Source organism: Neodiprion lecontei, chromosome 1, assembly GCF_021901455.1.
Source record: "Neodiprion lecontei isolate iyNeoLeco1 chromosome 1, iyNeoLeco1.1, whole genome shotgun sequence".
NCBI classification, from domain to species: domain Eukaryota; kingdom Metazoa; phylum Arthropoda; class Insecta; order Hymenoptera; family Diprionidae; genus Neodiprion; species Neodiprion lecontei.
This window is the reverse complement of record NC_060260.1, coordinates 9,406,271-9,425,932: the sequence shown is the minus strand read 5'-3', so window position 1 is coordinate 9,425,932 and position 19,662 is coordinate 9,406,271. Positions and strand designations below refer to the sequence as shown.

At 34.0% G+C, this 19,662-nt stretch overlaps 3 protein-coding genes across 41 annotated transcripts; 2 read left to right on the top strand and 1 right to left on the bottom strand.

The window, feature by feature from the left end:
* Positions 1–28: 28 nt before the first annotated feature.
* LOC107227643 (MICOS complex subunit MIC13 homolog QIL1) lies at positions 29–1,354 on the bottom strand. 3 transcript variants are annotated; one of them, XM_015668858.2, is made up of 3 exons: positions 1,230–1,354; positions 417–576; positions 29–328 (listed from the first exon to the last, which is right to left on the bottom strand). In XM_015668858.2, the coding sequence occupies exons 1-3, from the start codon at positions 1,256–1,258 to the stop codon at positions 131–133; spliced, it is 387 nt and encodes a 128-aa protein (XP_015524344.1). In that variant the 5' UTR covers positions 1,259–1,354; the 3' UTR covers positions 29–130. The 3 variants fall into 3 exon arrangements, with proteins under 3 accessions (XP_015524344.1, XP_046586379.1, XP_015524345.1); XM_046730423.1 differs by lacking the exon at positions 1,230–1,354 and adding an exon at positions 638–874; XM_015668859.2 differs by lacking the exon at positions 1,230–1,354 and adding an exon at positions 680–870.
* Positions 1,057–16,275, top strand: LOC107227641 (cytoplasmic dynein 1 intermediate chain). Of its 37 annotated transcripts, none has more exons than XM_015668853.2 (14): positions 1,057–1,213; positions 1,923–2,039; positions 2,148–2,244; positions 2,528–2,633; positions 2,911–3,044; positions 6,113–6,148; positions 7,686–7,706; positions 10,888–10,935; positions 13,262–13,414; positions 13,508–13,664; positions 13,785–14,157; positions 14,284–14,515; positions 14,606–15,033; positions 15,178–16,275. In XM_015668853.2, exons 2-14 carry the CDS (start codon positions 1,938–1,940, stop codon positions 15,334–15,336), a joined length of 2,046 nt encoding a protein of 681 aa, XP_015524339.1. In that variant the 5' UTR covers positions 1,057–1,213; positions 1,923–1,937; the 3' UTR covers positions 15,337–16,275. The 37 variants fall into 37 exon arrangements, with proteins under 37 accessions (XP_015524339.1, XP_046586301.1, XP_046586274.1 ...); XM_046730345.1 differs by having other exon boundaries at positions 13,238–13,414; XM_046730318.1 differs by having other exon boundaries at positions 6,113–6,172; positions 13,238–13,414.
* Positions 16,276–18,911: 2,636 nt separating this feature from the next.
* LOC107227632 (DNA-directed RNA polymerase III subunit RPC10) lies at positions 18,912–19,515 on the top strand. Its single transcript, XM_015668835.2, has 2 exons — positions 18,912–19,058; positions 19,182–19,515. The coding sequence occupies exon 2, from the start codon at positions 19,189–19,191 to the stop codon at positions 19,513–19,515; it is 327 nt and encodes a 108-aa protein (XP_015524321.1). The 5' UTR covers positions 18,912–19,058; positions 19,182–19,188.
* Positions 19,516–19,662: the final 147 nt, after the last annotated feature.

Sequence of the window (19,662 nt, the reverse complement as noted above, 5' to 3'; positions counted from 1 at the left end):
GTATACGTGAAATAATTCAGGGAGTTGGTTCAGAGTTTGACATCTCCTTTATTTACACATGGAACTATGCATTGCCACTAATACGACAATAAAATAAATATGTTAATTATTTAAAACAAGCATTCAATTCTTAAGCCTGAGCTGGTTTCTCGGGGGTATTGACAGAATCTATCGCACTAAGAATAGCGCCTTTGATTCCACTCGCCTCGATTGCATTAGATGTGTGTTCAGGTAAATTCGATATGAACTTAAATGTTGTAATCACGCCCTTGTTCCATGAGGATTTAACTAAGCACGTAATGTCTGTGACACTAGGCAGTTCGGGAAGCTAGAATAAAATACAGCGCCGATCAATTAATTGAAATTTCATATTCTAACACATAAAACCATAACAATACTCGAAGCCTAAGGTCTACCTCTGTTGCTACTTCCTTGGGAATATTTCTTTTCACGTATGGTGCTATGTTGTTGTACATTCTACCATACAGTTTTACAGTTTCCTCTGGATCGGACCAAAGACCTTCTCGAATTGTGTAATAAGTAAAGCCACCGGCTACGCTGGCCTTCACAGCAAATCTGTAATGTAAACTGAGATGTGTTATTCCATCCTTAATCCAAATTCTGTCTAGTCAAATACCGTGCCAGCAGAGCTTCGTTAAACTTCAATGCATATACTAACCGCAAGACGCCCATTATTTTATCTAACTTATTTTTTTTTTTTTTTTATAATTTACTTTGCAAAGAGCGATTAACGACGGATATCACCCACGCAAGAAGTCGATTATTCGGATTAAATTACATAAATGTCGTTTGTAGGTTAGGTTAAGTTACGTCTGCGATCGGTATCTAAATTCTTGATACTCCGTGGTAAAAGATGACAGCCGGAAGTGAAGAAAAGAAAACACCTTCAAATACTATTTATATATTTAATATTATTATTGTAAAGAAATACCGTCAGATGCAAAAATATTAGTTTTGAATACAAAAAATATATGCGTGTGTTTTCATCCATAATTCATTAGTTGTAATGTCTCCTTTGATTCACAGCGTGGAAAGCGAGTCCGGAGTATAGCGTGTGAAGGAAAATGGATCCGTACGTCAGACGTAACGGGTAAAGAGTCGGTTGACGTTTATAGCGAACTTCTTAGTGATTTTTTTTCTTCTAAAGTATATAATATTCGGTGCTAAGTGAATTTGATTCTGATATTTTAAGGTAAATGATGATTTACTTCGTGATTATTCGGAGCTTCGTACTCATCTTTGAAACTTTCGAACCCGTACGGTTTGCTAGATCGAGCTGCTATCCGCCTGACACACGCTGAGAATTCTAATGATTTTTCGTTTATGGACAAGAATGGAATAGAGTTTACTGACAATACTTTTCTCGTGCTGTTATTAAATATTCCTTCACTTACGTCATTCGTGAATCATAACGTGGCATTCAAGGTGGATACACATAGGTATACATATGCACATATCTATAGGATATGTATGATAAGAAATCAATAACTCTTTACATTTGTGTATCTACCCTATCACGAAAGCGTTGCATTGAATTTCTAAAAGGCGGTCGGCGGTTACCGGTACATTACGAAAATACGATTTTTCTGTATTCAATCCGGAAATGTACGAACATATTGGTCTTAACCCCCTTTCCCATCTAAAATAACGTTTCCTCAAGCTTTTGACAGTTGTCAATGCTATTAGGTACCTGAATCCATAAGAATTTTACTTAGATTTAAACAAAAATTTTCAAACTTTTATGAAATCTGTTTCATGGTTCGTGTTCACCTATCCATACGATACAAAAGGTTCCCACTGAAATTCAGTCACATCTGTTCGTTCAGTGTACAGGGTTAATAAACAAATATCTTATCTTGTTGCAAATATTTACCTACGAATCTTTTTTCATCACAACGAAGAGGGGCACTGCTGCAATGATGTCGGATCGAAAAGCAGAATTAGAACGGAAGAAGGCCAAGCTGCAGGCGATTCGAGAGGAAAAGGAAAGGCGGCGTAAAGAAAAGGAACAAAAAGATGTAAGAAGAAAAATCGAGCGGCAGAACATCACTGATTAGGGATTTCTTCTCACCAGAATATTGAATTCATTCTTCTCTTATTCCAAAATGTGTAATATTTTTTACAAGGTTGAGGAAGCGACTGTACGAGCTGCAGGTGCCGATAAAGACCATCGGAAAGACTTAGATGCCATGTTATCATCCCTTGGGGTAGCACCGGTATCAGGTAAAAAATGCAGACTTTGAAACGTATTTCACGCTGTCGAAAAATTCCTCGTCATACATTATTAGTGGATTTATATTTAAATATTGCAATATAAACTGAATTATAACCATTTTATGTTTGTCAGTTTCTGTGACTAATGAAAGACTATGTTTTGTTCATATTTCAGGTAAATTAGAAAAACCTATCCTCTGCTAAGATCAATGTTTAGAAAATTTCTTTAGTCAGGCTTCAGTAATATTATCTAAAAAATGCCACATTTTATTATACATTTATATGCTTACAGATGTATTATCCAGTCTCTCTAGTATGAACTCTTTGACGCCAGAGCAAAGTGCCAATGCTACACCAGACGCAAGTTTACAACCTTCCAGTATCAATTCTGTTCAAAGGTATTTTTGAAGATTGTGGGCTTCATATTTTATTTGCATAGTGTTTAGTTATTGGAGGTGAATATTTGACTTCGCAATAAAAGGGGTAGAGAGTAAATTTTTCATAACTGTTCAATGTAAAAATGGTATTCCAATTATAATATGTAGATGATAGCTCCTATTGATGGTATTGTTGAAATAAGGTTGAAAATGTATTCGGGGAAGAGAATTTCATTTGATTTTTTGATATTTGATCTGTTCAATAAGACAATTATTCAAATCTTTTATCCGTCTGTAGTATTCCAGGAAGGCGGAAGGCTCCACGTGATTTAACAGCTGTTTCTGTGGCGCATACCGATATACCACCCAAGGAACCTGTGGTATATAGTAAGCAGACGCAAACTGCTCAGACGACGCACACTTCACACGACGGTGAGTCTTGTTTTTAATTATGTTTTAGCATTTAAAATAGGTTTAACATCTTCAATATAATCAGAAAAGACAGGTATTTGGTGTTATCGCACCAATGTCAACCGTACCTTTTCTGTTTTGAGTTCAATATAGCACACAATTGATTTTGGAATGTTAATGCCGTGTACCATTTTGAAATTAAGTTAGTTACAAGGTGAAAGTAATATTCTGTATTTGAAATTTAACCAATAAATTAATATTTTCATTAGTCAGGATTCAGGTTTGAAGTTGTTATGGATTCAATTGCAACAATTGTTGTCCACAACAAAAGAAATTCAAGTTTCGGGATAAACTAACTTGAATCCTGATTATAAAATATTGTTAAGAAAGTTAGCAGCATTCAACTTTGGGATTGAATGACGAATATGGAATGAACTTTGTTTATTTTTTCTAAACAGTTCTTATATCACCTTTTCAATTATATCTAACAGTTTCATGAGCTTTGTGATAATCAGCTCGCGTGTTAACGTAATTTATTAATTTTTTTTTAAATTTTCGTTTTTAATCTCTGTGAAACTGAACCGTACTCTGTTATTAATGACAGTCTATACATCTTATGTGATTTAATTTAGTTAATTTTTATGTTAACTCTTAGGATTTTCTACGATTCTTACTTTTAATGCAAATAATTTTTCGTTATAATTGCATAATGTAACATGCGAGGAAACCTACATATTCACACGACACGTCGGTATGAAGAATTTTGTTTCCCTACCTGTGATATTTGTTTAACACTCCGTCTTTGGTTATAATTTAAATTGAGTCCAGCAATGTTCGCGGAGAGGCATTACATAGTAAAGAAATATCATTCTGATCGGATTACTATTTCATGTCAGAGCTTTAAGATTTTCTAAACAATTGCAGAATTCAGTCACTTCCACTTTATCATGTAACAAAGTAGCCATTTCCATGCATTGTTCAATTGAGCACAATTGAAAATCATTCAAAATTTAATTAGAATTATATTTTCAATTCTGTAACTCGAACTTTAAAAAATATTTCAACAGCTTTAATTCATATTTTCATACTCGTATCAGATTGAATTACAAAACAAATAATGTTATAATGAATTATTTCAAGGATATGTATTACGTATAAATCAATGTCAACAAATTGATAGAGCGTATGAAATTCGATTCAAGATGCACACTTTAGAAGTATAAATACCTCTCCACCACACAAACGTACAAAGACAAGTAGTACATAAAGCAAACGTATGTACAGAGCGGCGAATTCCGGACGCAAAGCTCAAAGGCTTATACTGCCTTGGGATTTTTAAAGAATGTGAAAAATCAAACTCCCAATGAAATAGTTCTTACAAGTTAAAACCTCAGGAATCAGGAATAACTGTTAATAAAAGGGTGGTAACAAATGTAGTAGTGATTCTAGAGTTTGGAATAAAACTTCAAGTAATGATATGTATGATTTGGATTATCAGTATTTGGCATTCAATAATGTTCGTGTTACATTTCGTAGTTGGTCTGACGATTTTTCAGGACACAAGAGCATTATTTAACACTCTATCATATTCATCGTTTGAAATAGGGTTTATTTAGTACAAATATTACTACGGTACATTCCTAAATGTAGAAGACATAATATTAATGGAATTTGCGACAGAATCCCTTATTCTGTACATACAAAAGCTTTCGTTCTTGTTCGTTACGTCTGACTTTTCAGATTAACTATAGTGTAATTTGTTACTTTCGTTGTTTCTGAATATTGGTTTGGTTGTTTCATTTAATCTCGGGATTTTAATTTAACCACTAACAAAAATAGAAGGGTTAGATTAATTGTAGATTAATTTTCTTGGAAGAAGATGTTTTGTATATTTGTTGGAATAACAGTGTGAGGTTTGGTTTAGGGTTAAAATTATTATAAATATATTAACATATCTATCGTAATAAACATGTTTCAGGTATTATACTTTACCTCTTGTGACATGATAGTAATTTTTACCGATCAATATCTAATGAGCGATATATTTTCTCATTAGAAATTTGTTACAAATCGTTTAGCTATAAAATTTTATTGCTGTCACGAAATTAATACTTCTCAATTGATCAATAAGCGATTCTGATAATTACAACGTTTATCAATTTACTAATCATGACACAATTTGGTACTTTAAAACTTGGGATAAAGCTGCTCCTCTGGTTGGTATTTAAGTCGAAAGTATACAGTCGATCACAGCTTCTAAGCGGAAACAGGGCACTATTAAGTTCAAGTAAAATGTAAAGTAAAAAGACGAGATGTGAGAATAACTCTAGAACACGAAGGTACTGGTTGACCTAAAGTTTCTGTGTTACTTGTCGTAATTTTTTCGAAAGCTAAACTGCAATCCTAGAAAATATGTTTAATTGAACCAGTCAGGTTCAATCATTTTCATAATTTATCACTGTGAAATGATTTTATTTTTAACAAAACTCACGGTGTGATTATTTCAAATTGAAATTATATTCATCGTCAATTAAAAAAAAAAGCTGTGGCTGATGCCTACTATATATGTTATATATACTTGATTGCAACCTTATGTGGTATCCGGGTTACTACTTACTGTATAATGTACTGCGCTATGTTACTGCAGTTCACTTAGCATAAGCAAGGCTTACAGTTCTACCTTTACCAAAAGTAATTCTATAAATCAACACAAAAAACAAAAAGAAAAAAAAAGATTTTCGAACGAAAATATCCATTTCATGTTGATTTTGCCTGCTTAAAACTTGTCTTAAAGGATATTCGTAATTTAAATAACGGAAAGCAAGTATGAATCAAATACACTTTGATTGTGATTGGATTTATATTTAGATTTTGATATACAACATGGTGAATGATGATTTTGAAATTTTAAAAAACTGCTTATGCTAATTGATGTTGCGGTATCTTTAACTGTGCGCGTATGCCCTTGTCTTGCGAAACAATTGGTCAAATCACCTGGTGTTGGACATAAGGACTGTCCACCTCTTCCTCCGCATACTCGATCTTCTCCTCCTGTTCAACAACCACACCAACTCACTCTTGCTCCGCAGGCTACTTTGAGACCGACTGGTGGCGTCCCAGGAAAGGTGGGTCTGCACCAAACTACCTATGTATGTTCTGTCTACTTTTTTATTACACTTCCCTATATAATTTATTATAACTGTATTATAGAGGTAGATACTGGGTTAATAGATTTAAGTATTATGCCGATACTGTATGTAAGACTTGAGATGTGCGTAGTAATGAAATTGTCCGAAGATTGAAATCAGGCTCGATATTCATACGTATTTTAATCATCGACCATCTTATATACGGTATCGCATTTTGCTTGTAAAAAATAATAGCTTTAAACTGCTTAGATTTGCTTGGAAAAACTTTATGGATTTACTAATAGAGAGGTACATACATCAAATTTGCAGGGTTTATTTGATTTTCCAAATTACTACAAATATATGTATGTATGTATGTTCTTATGGCGTCGAGTGGCGTATTTACATACCTATATTTGTTTCGATATCCATATTGCATTGCTTGCTTTGATGCTGACTAATGAGCGGTAACATAAAAACGAAAAAGGATAAATAATCTTAATCATTTATCGAGAAACATCCGGGGGTTGGCATAAGTGTGACAAGGCGTGTAAGTGAGATTTAGTACTCTGTTCAGCTGTGAAATTGAAAAAAAAAAAAAGAAAAGAATACATCCACCAGAGTAATACAACAATGTTCGATGATTGTGAATAGGGAACAAATAATCTAACAACTTATCGATCAAGTACTTTCCAGACACAACATTGTAAGAGTCAAAACATTGCAGAAGTAGTTGAAGAGTTCTGACGATTGACTGTTTGTTGAGATGAAATTCCAGAGAGCCTTGAGTTTAACGTCACCTGAACGTTATTCCTGTAAATATTTAGTGAATCTCTCAGGATAAGGTTTTGTTCTTTTTTTTTTTTTTTTTTTTCTCCGCTAATTGTCTTAAAGTCGTTGCTATTCCACAGTTGTGCGGAGTACAGGGATCGGACAATCGTTCGTGTTCAATTAAATTCATGTTTTCATGAAAATAAATAAGAATGTCATTTAGAGGATATCAAAAAGGCAGTGTTCTTGAATATGTACGTTTCCTCCAATTTGTAGGGACCACAGCACTACACGATTTGGCAATTACAAATCAAACCGACCTAACTACATTCAGCGTATCGGAATTCATTTTTCAAATTCAAATAACATAGTATATGTTCAAATCGCAAAACGTAGCTAATCATCACGACACACAATACTTTAATAGCAGAAAAACAAATCTTTTCTCTAACATCAAATTATTGTCTAACTACAATACGTCCCTGAGTACAGAGGTATCTTCTCGCGCAAAGACTTTGTTTAGAGATTCAATAACTGCCCTGTCTTTTACACAGCTAACTCACTTACAATTCTGACCTCTTTTTATCAAATTATCTAAACTTTTTACACAGTTCTTTTATTCGCGGCCTAAATTTATTGGTTAAAAATGAAGAATTATTTTTAAGAACATAACGATTGCTCTGAGTGTAGGGAGGTGCTCTTAATGTAGCGTGTCGATGTCCAATTGTAACTAAGTGAAATTTTTTTTCCCTCCCCTCCTCAGCTCATGCATTCGGCTATTACGGTAAGTTATGTTTTCTCTTGGTTTCCACCCATTTTGAGGCTCAGATTAGCTTATAGTTTATGCACAATTTATCCCCAATCGCCCTTCTAAAAAAAATTAGTCCCTTCAGTTGTATACCTGCAGGGAAATATTTTTCACCATCGCTAAAAGTGAAAAGAACACCACAAGGGCCCGTTGAAATTCTGTATAATGTATCGTTTTTTTCTACAAAATTCTATGGATACTCACTGTGCATTGACGTTTGCGCGACTGAATGGGTTAATATCGTAAAGAAAGGTATATATTGCACCATCAGTTAAATTGGACTGTTTTATAGGAAGTTCATTTCTTACTCTATACTTTCCTATAGAACGATCCAATTTAACTGGTGATTTAATATACCCTGCTTTGCTATATGTATATATTCCAGCAGACGATACATATTTCAATGTTTCGAAACAAATATATAACAAACAAAGACGAATGAATCGAATAATATACAAAGGCGTGGGATGCTGCTTTAGTTATTATCCAGTTAGCAGTCAATAGTTATTTACTTATTCGAATCGACTCTCCACCCAAAAACATTATTTACACCCAGTTGTCTTGATGAGTTGCTTTTGTACTGTCACTCTTTTTTGACTTCCTTGGTTTTTCTTGAAGACATAACTACTGCCTGAATGTAACAATGAAACTTTTAAAAGCTTACACGAAATCTATTCTTTAGTCTTTCTTTTCCCTCCCCTGATTCCTTGCAATCAGATTCATTGGGTGCCTACATATTTTTTATCTTTCTTCTTCGTCAAATTATTTTCGTATTCCTCATTATCGACCTGACCAACCTGACATCTCGACTCTGAAAACTGTTCAACTATTGTGTGAAGTTTACTGGCTTCTCAAGGCTTTTAAAACTCTAAAGTTACCTCTATTTTCAAATATCCTCTTTCCAATAATAATGTTTCACGACGTACAACTATATTTTTATCTAGGTTTTTATTACAACACAATTTTCTTTTATGTAAATCTTGATTTATACTTACATTGATTTATGTGACATTTCATATCACTTATATGAAATCAATGTGATTATGCCAAACGCGCTTATCCATTATCAATTTGAACTGTCGGTTAAATGGATCATTGGCTTCTATGAAAGCCTGAAAAGAAAAAGTAAATTTTTTAATAATATTCCTACATACAAACGTTACACTATGGGAAATATATAAAACTTTACTATTTTTAATTGACTTACAATTCTTTAAAAAATATGTCCACTGCCAAATCTTGTCACAACTTAACGCACCTTCCAGAGTTCTCAAAGCGAATACATATCGGCTGTTTTATTACTAACAATAATTTTTCATCTATGAATATAATAATCAGGCAGCTTAGGGTACGGTTTTGTCTTATTTTTTTTTACACCAATTTATGTGACGCCACGCTGTTGTAGAAAATATGCAATATGCATTTATTTCTATAGATGAAAACGACATGTCACGGTGTAAAATGATTTTGCTTTGGCTGACAGGGATTGGTGAAAGATCTAATCATTTAGATGAGGAAGTTTAGACAAATTCAATTATAAAATGGAACGGTATTCTTACCGCCGATCTAATTTTTTAACCATGATATTCAAGGAAGGTCGTAGCAACAAAATTTTTGGATGATATTTTCAAAATTCATAGAGTAGTTGATAAAAGTAATGAATCCATTTCGCTGTTTAGAATATTGTAATACATCGAGTTACGCAAGATCAAAAATTCAATTCATATTTCTTATTTTGTATACTTCGAGATTGTTTCTGACTAGAGATTTATCTTTATATATCAGTTCAACTATTCAATATGTTTTTTCCATAATCACTCTCCGGCAAACTTATTTCCATCCATTGATTAAAAAGAATTAATAGTCGGAGATGTCAGTACGCTTATGCTACTTACCTCCCTAATTCAAAAATCCTTTTTGCTTGCCTCCTTTCTTTTGTTGCTATGAATACTCCTTAGGATATTTTTGTAGCTCTTGACTAATAATGATAACATGCCCTAACATAGAACACAGAATCGCCTAGAAAATGCAATTATGCCGTGGAACTAAATCTAAGATATATATATATATATATATATATTTGTCAATTTGTATATATATATATATGACGGCATGAAAGAAAATAAAGATTTTTGAGATTGTAGATTGTTGATGCTAATTTCATTGTGGAAAGTAATAAAAGTGTGTTTCATTTTTTGAAGCTGTAATAACGAAACTACAAACAGTCAAATTGAGCTTACAATTATTCTACAATTCTCTTTGAGAGAAATATAAATTACAGAACTGAAAGAGAAAAATTGCAATCATTAACAATCTTACGTGATACGATTTAATTAAAAAATAAAATGCTGTAAGGTTGAGAGCGCATGATTAGTTGAAAGTCACAAATCATGGTTAAACAGTTGTAATTTCACGTAAATTGAAACTTAATACAAATTTAAAAGAAAACCTAGAGACGCATTGAACTTTTGAGTTATCAAAATGCCGCTGGTTTTCGTCAATAAACCATGAAATGTGATTTTGACATGGTAAACTTATTTAGATGCCTAATTAGGGAAAGCCTTTTGCATGTAGCTATAGCTATATAACACTGACTCGTCAACTTGATACATTTCAATCTGTTGGGGCAATTTTCGATGCATTTTTATATTTTGTCAAGCAATTGTTATCTGTATTGTCATAACAATTTTTATATTCACCCAAGAATTCCCAAATTTCCCATGAATGTATACCAATTACTTGATCGATAAGTATCAAAGTTGGACATAACATTTGCAGTTACAAATCGAATCATAAAAATTTGTGAATTTTTAAGCTATAGATTTATTCAATATTTATGTAAATGAACTGAAACGATAATAGAAACAGAAAGTAATATGGAAGCATTTTTTTGTATAACGCATCTCAACTATAAGTTTTTTTTTTTTTTGTTTAATAAAATCAGTCACTGCTCACTTTGCTTTATTCTTAATTTTTCAACCTGATCACAGGTTATTTGTTGCCTTCGCATTGTGCGGCGAAGAAAAAGGTTCATTGATTAAACAAATTATTGAGAGACAATGTTGATAGTGCATCGACGATTGTCCGTATAGCAGGCTTGGAATGCAAAAAAATTAAGATACAAAATTGATTGAAGTTTTCTTTTCCCTCCTTCAAGACGAGTACAATCTAAATCCTGGTTTAGAGTGGGAGGACGAGTTTACAGGTAGGTAATCTTCTCCGAAGTTGATTTACTCTACCTTATTGTCTCACAAGAAATCACTACTTTTGTTTCACGCTCACAAAAAACAAAAATCAAAAAAAAAAACTTATGCTCTCACACAAATATTCTGTGATTTTAATATCACTCTGCCTGTACTCAAATGAGGGAGTCTACATTTAGGCCTATCCAAATTGCTTGATGAGTTAAAAAATATTAGTCAGTCTTTATTTAACAGTTTCGCCTGCAAAAATGCTGCATTCTCAATTAACTTGCAAGTTAATACGTTTGAGATAAATCCAAACAAAAGTTCAGGTCACTTTTTAACGGAGTATAATTATCATATTTTCTGTCTATCTTTCGCTGTAGTATAATTCAATTTGTTGCAGGATTTCTTGCAAATTGTAACAACGTGAAACTTTTATTTTGATTTTGCCTTGAATATTTTTGAAACATTGTGCATTAGGCACATATGAGCTTGATTATTTTAATATTCATAAAATTTGTAATTGATTAAACTACAATCAGTGAGTAACGCTCGTATTATCAGTTTGTTTCTTTGGATCTGCTTACAATTAGCAATTATATTTCCTTCAATTAATTTGACATTTTTGTATTATGTTGTCGATTCGTGCATGAGACTCGGAAGCTGTGTTAACTTGTCTCTACTTGTCTCGCTTTTATCCTCTGCATCTTTTTCCGTAGGTAAAAATAAGCCCATGGAAGTGTAGCATGATTTTATTCATTCATCCGAAATATCTTTTTTCGATTGAATATGCCGCTAACTGTATTAAAAAATGTATTCCCGCCGTTAATGATTGATTTTTTGAGATGAAGAAATTGTCATAAAGTTAGCTTCAATGATATAGTGACCCATGTCAAACTACACTGCTTAATAATTTCAACGACAAAAGCTCAATCAATGCAATTTTATTACATCTCTAATTTTGTTCTCAGATTAATATCGATCATTGGGAATTTTACGAATTTACTACCCGCTAGAAGAAAATTTCTTATTCAATCTAAATTTGTCGCGCGTATAACTTGGTGTTTCTTTGACTGATTGCACATTTGTAATTGAAACGAAACCTATTCATCTTGTCGACTATTATGGGGTTTGTCGTAGTCTGTAACTGAATCATTCTCGATTAGCACCTCAGGGTGGAGAGACTCGAGTTAAGCAAATCAAGTATCTGAAGGGGGTACATACCTCCAGCGCTGGAGAAAATTAATACTTGTATGATTGTATTTTACGGAGTATATTGTGAAAAATAACACAAAATATTAATTACACAGTAATTATTGATTATTCAAAAGTAAGAAAATAATTTGTTAAAAAAATTATTTGTGATAAATTACGTGTGTATTGGAAGTTTTAAGTCCACTGCTGCGCTTTACGGTTGACACGATTCCGTCGGCATAAGTCGATGGATCTGAAAAATTCAAAAAGATTCTTCTACAGTAATGTTTTGATACATGTGTAATTTATTGCAAATAATTTTTCTTAACAAATTTTATTCTCACTTTTCAGTGATCGATAAATACTGTGTAATCAATGTTTTGTGTTATTTTTTACAGTATGCTCCGTAAAATACAACCATAAAAATATTTATTTTCTCCAGTGCTAGAAATATATACTCCCACAATTGCCTCAGATATAAATAATTATCTCTATTGCGCACGAGTTATGAACCTTTAGTTTTGTAAGATAGGTATTTAACTATTTAATGCATGGGTATTATAATATTTATTTATTAATTTATTTATTTGAAAACTTTGCTTGAGCAGGTATGTTACCTAGAGCATTATTTCGATGCTTTTTCAAAGAGTTTCACGCTTCGTTTGATTTCTCTTTAATGCAAGCATCATTTCATGCTTTTAGTAATATAAAAACTAAAGAGCATACTATTAGTCAGTAAGGCGGCCGATATCAATCCTTTGTTAAGTGACATTGAAGTAGTTTGATAATGACAAGTCCCCTCTTGCAGTTGGTGTTATTTGAATTAAATGGATCATTAAATTATCGTTGGAAGCAATGTGTGTGATTTATTGATGATTACGATGTGAGCAGTTTCAAACGCTCGAAGCCATAGTTGTTTAGCTAAGCCCACCCTACTTTTAGCGAGACGCTTTCCATCGATGTAATCATTCTATAAAAAATTCATGTTTACTATTGGTGATCGCAACATGTGCTAAATTGCTCCATAGAATGTAAATTGAAATTAGAAAGAAATGAGTAGTTAGACTAGCTAGTTAGGGTCGTGATGGGTCTGGGGTACTCGTTACGGGGCCAGCTTATTCACCACAGTTTTGACATTTGATGATGGCCAAGCCGAGGATGAAGAAAGCAGTCTGCCCCACATGGATGGATTCCAAAGTAAACTTCCACCTGGAATTTTGCCTCATGGACTACCGCAAGTCAAAGAGGTTCAACCGGCCGTTACGCAAGTCGAACAGGAGAAGGAAAAAGAAAAACCCAAAGAAGGTTTGTCCATGTGTCGTGTACAAAGTTTCATGTAACACGTAATTTTGCATTTACAATGTTTTAACGTTAATCTAATTTCAACGTATATTACAGTAAGAGAGCTTAGCGAGGAAGAAAAATTGATGACTATCCTCTCGGAAGAATTTCAACGATTCTTGGACCGTTCGAGCAGAGTGGTGGAAAGAGCTCTCGGTGAATCGGTAGATATTTACACAGATTATACTGGTATAATCGATGGAGAAGATGGAATGTAAGTATAAACTGTTCATATTCGTAAATAACTGTAAATCTATTAACGCATTTTTCTGTAATGTTGGGACCTTACTTAGAAATGTTGGATGTGTTGTGAAGATTAATAAAAATTTTTCAGTGATGAAAAGAGTCATCAGCGCCTATCGCTGAATCGTTCATTTTTCTGTGATCGATGGTCACGTAATCGCTGCATTACTTCGTTGGATTGGTCACCGCAATTTCCAGAACTGTTGGCTGCTTCTTACAAAAACAATGACGACACACCAAATGATCCAGATGGAGTTTGTTTAATCTGGAACACTAAATTTAAGAAAACAACACCTGAATACATTTTTCATTGCCAGTCGTCAGTAATGGCAACAACCTTTGCTAGGTTTCATCCAAATTTAATTTTGGGTGGCACCTATTCGGGGCAAATTGTTCTGTGGGATAATAGGGTTCAAAAAAGGACCCCCATTCAGCGTACTCCACTTTCAGCGTCTGCACACACGGTAAGTTTATATATTATTAATTAAAGCCCGACATTAGCCTCTACATTTACTGTAATATGGTGACACAAACAAATTTTTATTTCTCAAATCATTTTAGATCTAATAAATAATTTTCTTGCTTCCCAGCATCCTGTGTATTGTTTAAGCGTAGTAGGAACTCAGAATGCGCACAATTTGATCAGCATTTCAACAGATGGAAAATTATGCTCGTGGAATTTAGACATGTTGTCCCATCCTCAAGAAACGCTTGAGCTTCAAGCAAGACAGTCGAAACCAGTCGCTGTAACTTCGCTTGCTTTTCCAAGTGGAGATGTCAACAATTTTATCGTTGGCAGTGAAGACGGTACTGTTTATTCAGGTGAGTAAAAATGTTTTCCTTTTCAGTATTTCTATGCGAGAGAAAATGTGTCCCTGCAGAAACATGTTTGCTCTGATTGTTAAATTGCAGCTTGCCGTCATGGGACCAAAGCTGGTGTCACAGAAACTTACGAAGGACACTTAGGACCTGTTACCGGAGTCAGTGCTCATGCAGTTCAAGGGGGCATTGATTTCTCTCATCTGTTTTTAACTTCGTCTATTGATTGGACGATTAAATTGTGGAGTTTGAAAGAGAACAAGCCTTTATACTCATTTGAGCACAATGGAGATTATGTGTACGATGTTGCATGGTCTCCTACACATCCTGCTCTATTTGCAGCTGTTGATGGATCTGGTCGTTTAGATTTATGGAATTTAAATCAGGATACAGAGGTTCCAGCAGCGAGCGTAATCGTTGATGGATGTCCTGCTTTAAACACAGTCTCTTGGACGCCAAGCGGACTGCATGTTACTGTGGGCGATGATACTGGGAAAATATGGGTTTACGATGTAGCTGAGGTACGGTTTGCAGTATAACACGATGTCTATCATTATATTCAGTTGTATTTTGAAAAATCTTATCTCAATTTTGCCATGATATTTTGCTAATTTTAACTTCGCTGTAGTCAGGATTGTTACATCTATGCTTTTGACGTTTTACAGAATTTCGCTCATCCACGAATCGACGAATGGAATAATTTCCTCTACACCCAGCAAGATCTGAAGAACAACAAGGCCGATGAAGAGTTGGATAAGCTCAACTTGAGTTCAGGCCCTTCATCTTTGATATCCATGCCATCTTTGTCGGGTCCGATCAGATAAAAATATATTGAAGCTCAGTGATTTATTAACTTAATTACCTAATTACTCAGAAACTAATTGTACCACTTGATAACTAGAAAGAAACAGCTTACCGCAGATAAAACTCACTCTTTTACGGTCAAAGTCAAACGTTACAAAACAAATTTGGAGTAATATACATTTATATATTACTATATTAATGTTGTAGTCAAAAAAATAAATCATTACTATGCAGTTATTGTAGCAAAGTGAATCATACTAATGTGAAACGTAAAAGATAACCATTGTACTGATAGATATTCTTCATTTTGACGAGACAGACTGATCGGACGTTTAATACAAGTAAGCAATTGATATCATTTTGTGGTACTGCTCTGTGTTACAAATCAAAGTCGTCTAATTTAAATCCTCGAACCTGTATTGTGAATTATAAACTGAGCAATGAAACTTAGTCTGTCAAACTCAGAGTGAATAAATGAATTAAACTGAAAAAATGGATGAAAAAACATGCAGTAAACTTGAACACTGCAATTATTATATAATACTCAGTACAGATGATTCGAGTATATTTTTAATGCTTTATATGTAAATAATACGAGTTAAGAGTCACGCTATACTTTATAACAGAGCAGAAGACGTAATTCTAATGGTGGAAAATCTAATCGAGATCCGGGTGAAAAATCAGCATCCATAATTGAAGATCTCAACGAAAAATGTCTCGTTATAAATTCCATTGTTCATTAATGAAATAGCTTAAGTTTGATTATTATGGTGGAAAGCGCGTTTGCTAAAATCTATTTCCATGCCCTGTAACAAATTTTTTAATAAACATGTTACCTTAATAATATTCGCGTTGCACGAATAATCTCAATAACTATTTATGAAAAGAAAAAAAAAAAGTAAAATTATACTGACAATGGAAATACATTATGATGAAAGTTGTGTCAACATGAACCGTGATAGTGCTGTTCTTATTTCGCATAAAGAAGTCGATACCTTTATCCATATTCTATATAATACTTGAAGACTATTTAATTTAGGATCTTATAGGAAGAGAGTTGTTTTTTTCTATCATGAAGCCATCGTAATATTATTTCAGTAATACTTATGCAACTGTATCATGGGTATAGTTTGAAGTATACCTAAAATGTAATTGTATAATACGTGCATACATTTATAGCTACCAGCGGAATGTTATATTTTCCGTCGTTTGTAAATTCTCTAGTAAAAAATAATTTTGTTTTATTATAAAATTTGATTGAATAAAGTGGCAATGATAATTTTAGAAACTTACGAATTATTGAATATTCCGTCAACTAGTTCATTGCATTTAGGTATTTGCACATGCGTTTATAACGCATTCGTATTACTCTCCAATTTAAACTACGCGGGAATATTAGCACATGCACGAACTTCAGAGTATTTCCGAGTGGCGGCCATCTTGGCACTAATCGGCGAGTCGAACGACAATTGACAGTCGGCGGTAGAATTTCGTCAAGTTCGGACGTGCGCGTCGCGGATGTTAATTCGACTGTGCCTTGTGTTAAATCAAATATATATTTGAGTTTTTCTGTGTCTGCTGAAATAAGAGTCGTAGATAAATGAAATTATTCTTGGTTTACTCGATACGTGCAGCCTAAACTGAAATTCGCATGTTATGAATTCAACCTCTAGTTTTACATGGCCAAAACAAACGACTGCGTTGTTTGGTAGTCGTTGCTTGTTTTATTTTTTCATACTCACGATCGAAAATAAGTTAAGCCGTTAGAATCAACGCAGTGCAGTGATCTAATCTTACGAGCTGAAATTGGTTTTCAATAGTATAATATCATTTCATTCGTTTCGTGCTCCGTGTAATCGGTTCGTGACTATATTCAGTGTCAACTTTTTTTTCACAAATTTATTCGTGCGACTGTTCGAATTTGCTGTTACGTTTTTCGCAATCTAACGTGTAAGTGATAGTAAACCAGACTTGTTGAAGCGTTCGAAACAATTGCAATCAAGCCTCTGACACGTTATAAACAGTGAAATAGTGAAAGTGAAAAAACTGCGAGAATTAACTGTGGATTCGAATCTCTGGAAAACCTGGTATGGTCGTAAATGTGGAGTTGAGCAATGAGGGCTGACATGGTGTAGGCGATTGGCAATGGGTAAGTCTCGCACTTGTTTATGGATGTATGTACGTATGTATGTACGTACGTATGTATGTATGTGTGTATGCATGCATGTATGTATATATGTACATCTCTCAAGTAGAATCGCGTCAGGTCATTCTGTAGTAGGTGTATGAATTTACACGTTATTTTTGAACCACGGATGAAGCTTATTCATTTGAACCACAGTGTATTTAATTCACATCTGCGATTTGAAAGCCAATGCAAATTCGGTACTTGACTACGCGAATCTTGGTATTCAATCAGTAAGTATAATCATCTTTGTTCAAGGTTTGACCTGAAATAAAAACCTGAAGAACACGATAAATATGATTACTCGAGTAGAGCATAGGCGACTTGTATTTGAGTAATCGCTGGTCAAAAACCAAGTCCACTAATTTAAGGGGGGACTGTGGTAAAATTTTGATAATATGGTGTTTTAGATTTTTAAAACAGCTCAAAAAAATGTGATCGAAAATTCCACCTAACAAAATTTAGATTACGGTAGCATGTGTGCAGAAAAAATTTTTTAATCTCCTGCGATGAAAGTCTATGTGCAAGGAACTTTTGGCAGAAAATTTCCAGCGTAACACTCCCAAAAGTTCCTTGCGCATACACTTTCATCGCAGGTGATTAAAAATTTTTCTCTGGACACATACTACCATAATCTAAATTCTGCTGGAAGGAATTTTCGATCACCTTTTGTTTATCTGTTTCAAAAATCAAAAACTTGATATTATCAAAATTTCACCGTATTCTCCCCTTAACAGAGACAAAACATGCACATTTGAAGTTGATAGCCGTTGACTGTATGCCAACTATAATTTTACGAATGTCCGACAGGTTGTCTAATTCGTAAATAACATGCATACAAGTTGTCTGTAAATTGTCTGTCACGATAAAAAATTATTCGAGAGAAACTTATTTGAAAGTTCACTATTTCTAAGATTTTTTTAATCCCATCAATGTATATTTTGCCATAATAAGTTTTTACTTGATCTCTTGGACATTTGAATGGTTGATATGGCTTTGACGAATTAGGCTTACTGATAGGCCATTCTAATATTGCATGACGTTATTTTTGAGGATCCAGCCTCCATTCGAGCGTTACGTATTATTGGAGGACCCCTCAAACATTTTCGTACATGATACTGTCAAGAATCCGTGAAATATAAGTTTGAACAATGATGGCATTGTTTCGAGTGATTTATTTCACAGCTACACAAATAACCATTCTCAATTATTATGTACACAAATCGCGCCCTTTGTGCGTCGTTTTTCACGTATTCTGACAGCGCACATATCCATGAAAATTGTTTTTCATCTTGATAGCCAATATTTTATGTTACCTAATAACTTTCGAATTTAACCGCGCCTTTTGCGCGTGGACTTGATTCCTGACGGTCTTGAAGACGAGTTAAGTCGATCACCTCGTGGATTTCCCCCACGTCCATTATACACACGGCGCCGTCGCATCGTCGCATCACTCAAAGAATTTTCGTTCTGTCGTTTATCACGTGTCTGTTAGTAATCCAGTAATAACATGCAAAAAAAGTGAATAATTTCGCGTGTGGTATACAATTTAAATAGGTAAGTTTAAACATAATTCATTGTTACATCATTTTGCCTTTGTGGACAAATAATTCATCGAATTTCTACAGTCCTAACCTCCCTGTATGCGAACTTCTTATTTCCTAAATTCCCATTTTTCAGATGTGATATGCTGTTATTTTGTCCAACCTGTGGAAATATTTTACATGTCGAATCGGGAGTGGCGAATTACCGATTTGCGTGCAATACCTGCCCTTACATTTTTAATATATCGCAAAGAATAACAAGTCGGACTTATCCAAAGCTCAAGGAAGTAGACGACGTTTTAGGTGGCAGCGCTGCGTGGGAAAACGTCGATGCGACAGATGAACGCTGCCCTAAATGCTCGCATTCTCGGGCCTACTTCATGCAGATACAGACAAGATCTGCCGACGAGCCAATGACCACATTTTACAGATGCTGCAATCCACAGTGTAGTCACAATTGGCGAGATTAATTGTACGTCTTTAATTTCATTGGTTTTTGGAGGCGATAAATATTGAGCAATCACTTCTACAATTCAAATCTGTGTACATCATTATTTTAATGAGAATTTGAGTACAGAACATTTTAATGGTTATTTTACCAGAGATTCTTATACAAC

Bases quoted from the DNA above. Each gene is read 5' to 3' on its own strand.
- LOC107227643 (XM_046730423.1), bottom strand. From the start codon at position 693: ATGGGCGTCTTGCGGTTAGTATATGCATTGAAGTTTAACGAAGCTCTG. The intron at 577-637 runs GTATTTGACTAG...TTTACATTACAG, and splicing joins AACGAAGCTCTGCTGGCACG to ATTTGCTGTGAAGGCCAGCG. The intron at 329-416 runs GTAGACCTTAGG...ATTTTATTCTAG, and splicing joins CCAAGGAAGTAGCAACAGAG to CTTCCCGAACTGCCTAGTGT.
- LOC107227641 (XM_046730236.1), top strand. From the start codon at position 1,938: ATGATGTCGGATCGAAAAGCAGAATTAGAACGGAAGAAGGCCAAGCTG. The intron at 6,173-7,685 runs GTATGTTCTGTC...TCCCCTCCTCAG, and splicing joins GTCTGCACCAAACTACCTAT to CTCATGCATTCGGCTATTAC. The intron at 14,516-14,605 runs GTGAGTAAAAAT...GTTAAATTGCAG, and splicing joins AGACGGTACTGTTTATTCAG to CTTGCCGTCATGGGACCAAA.
- LOC107227632 (XM_015668835.2), top strand. From the start codon at position 19,189: ATGCTGTTATTTTGTCCAACCTGTGGAAATATTTTACATGTCGAATCG.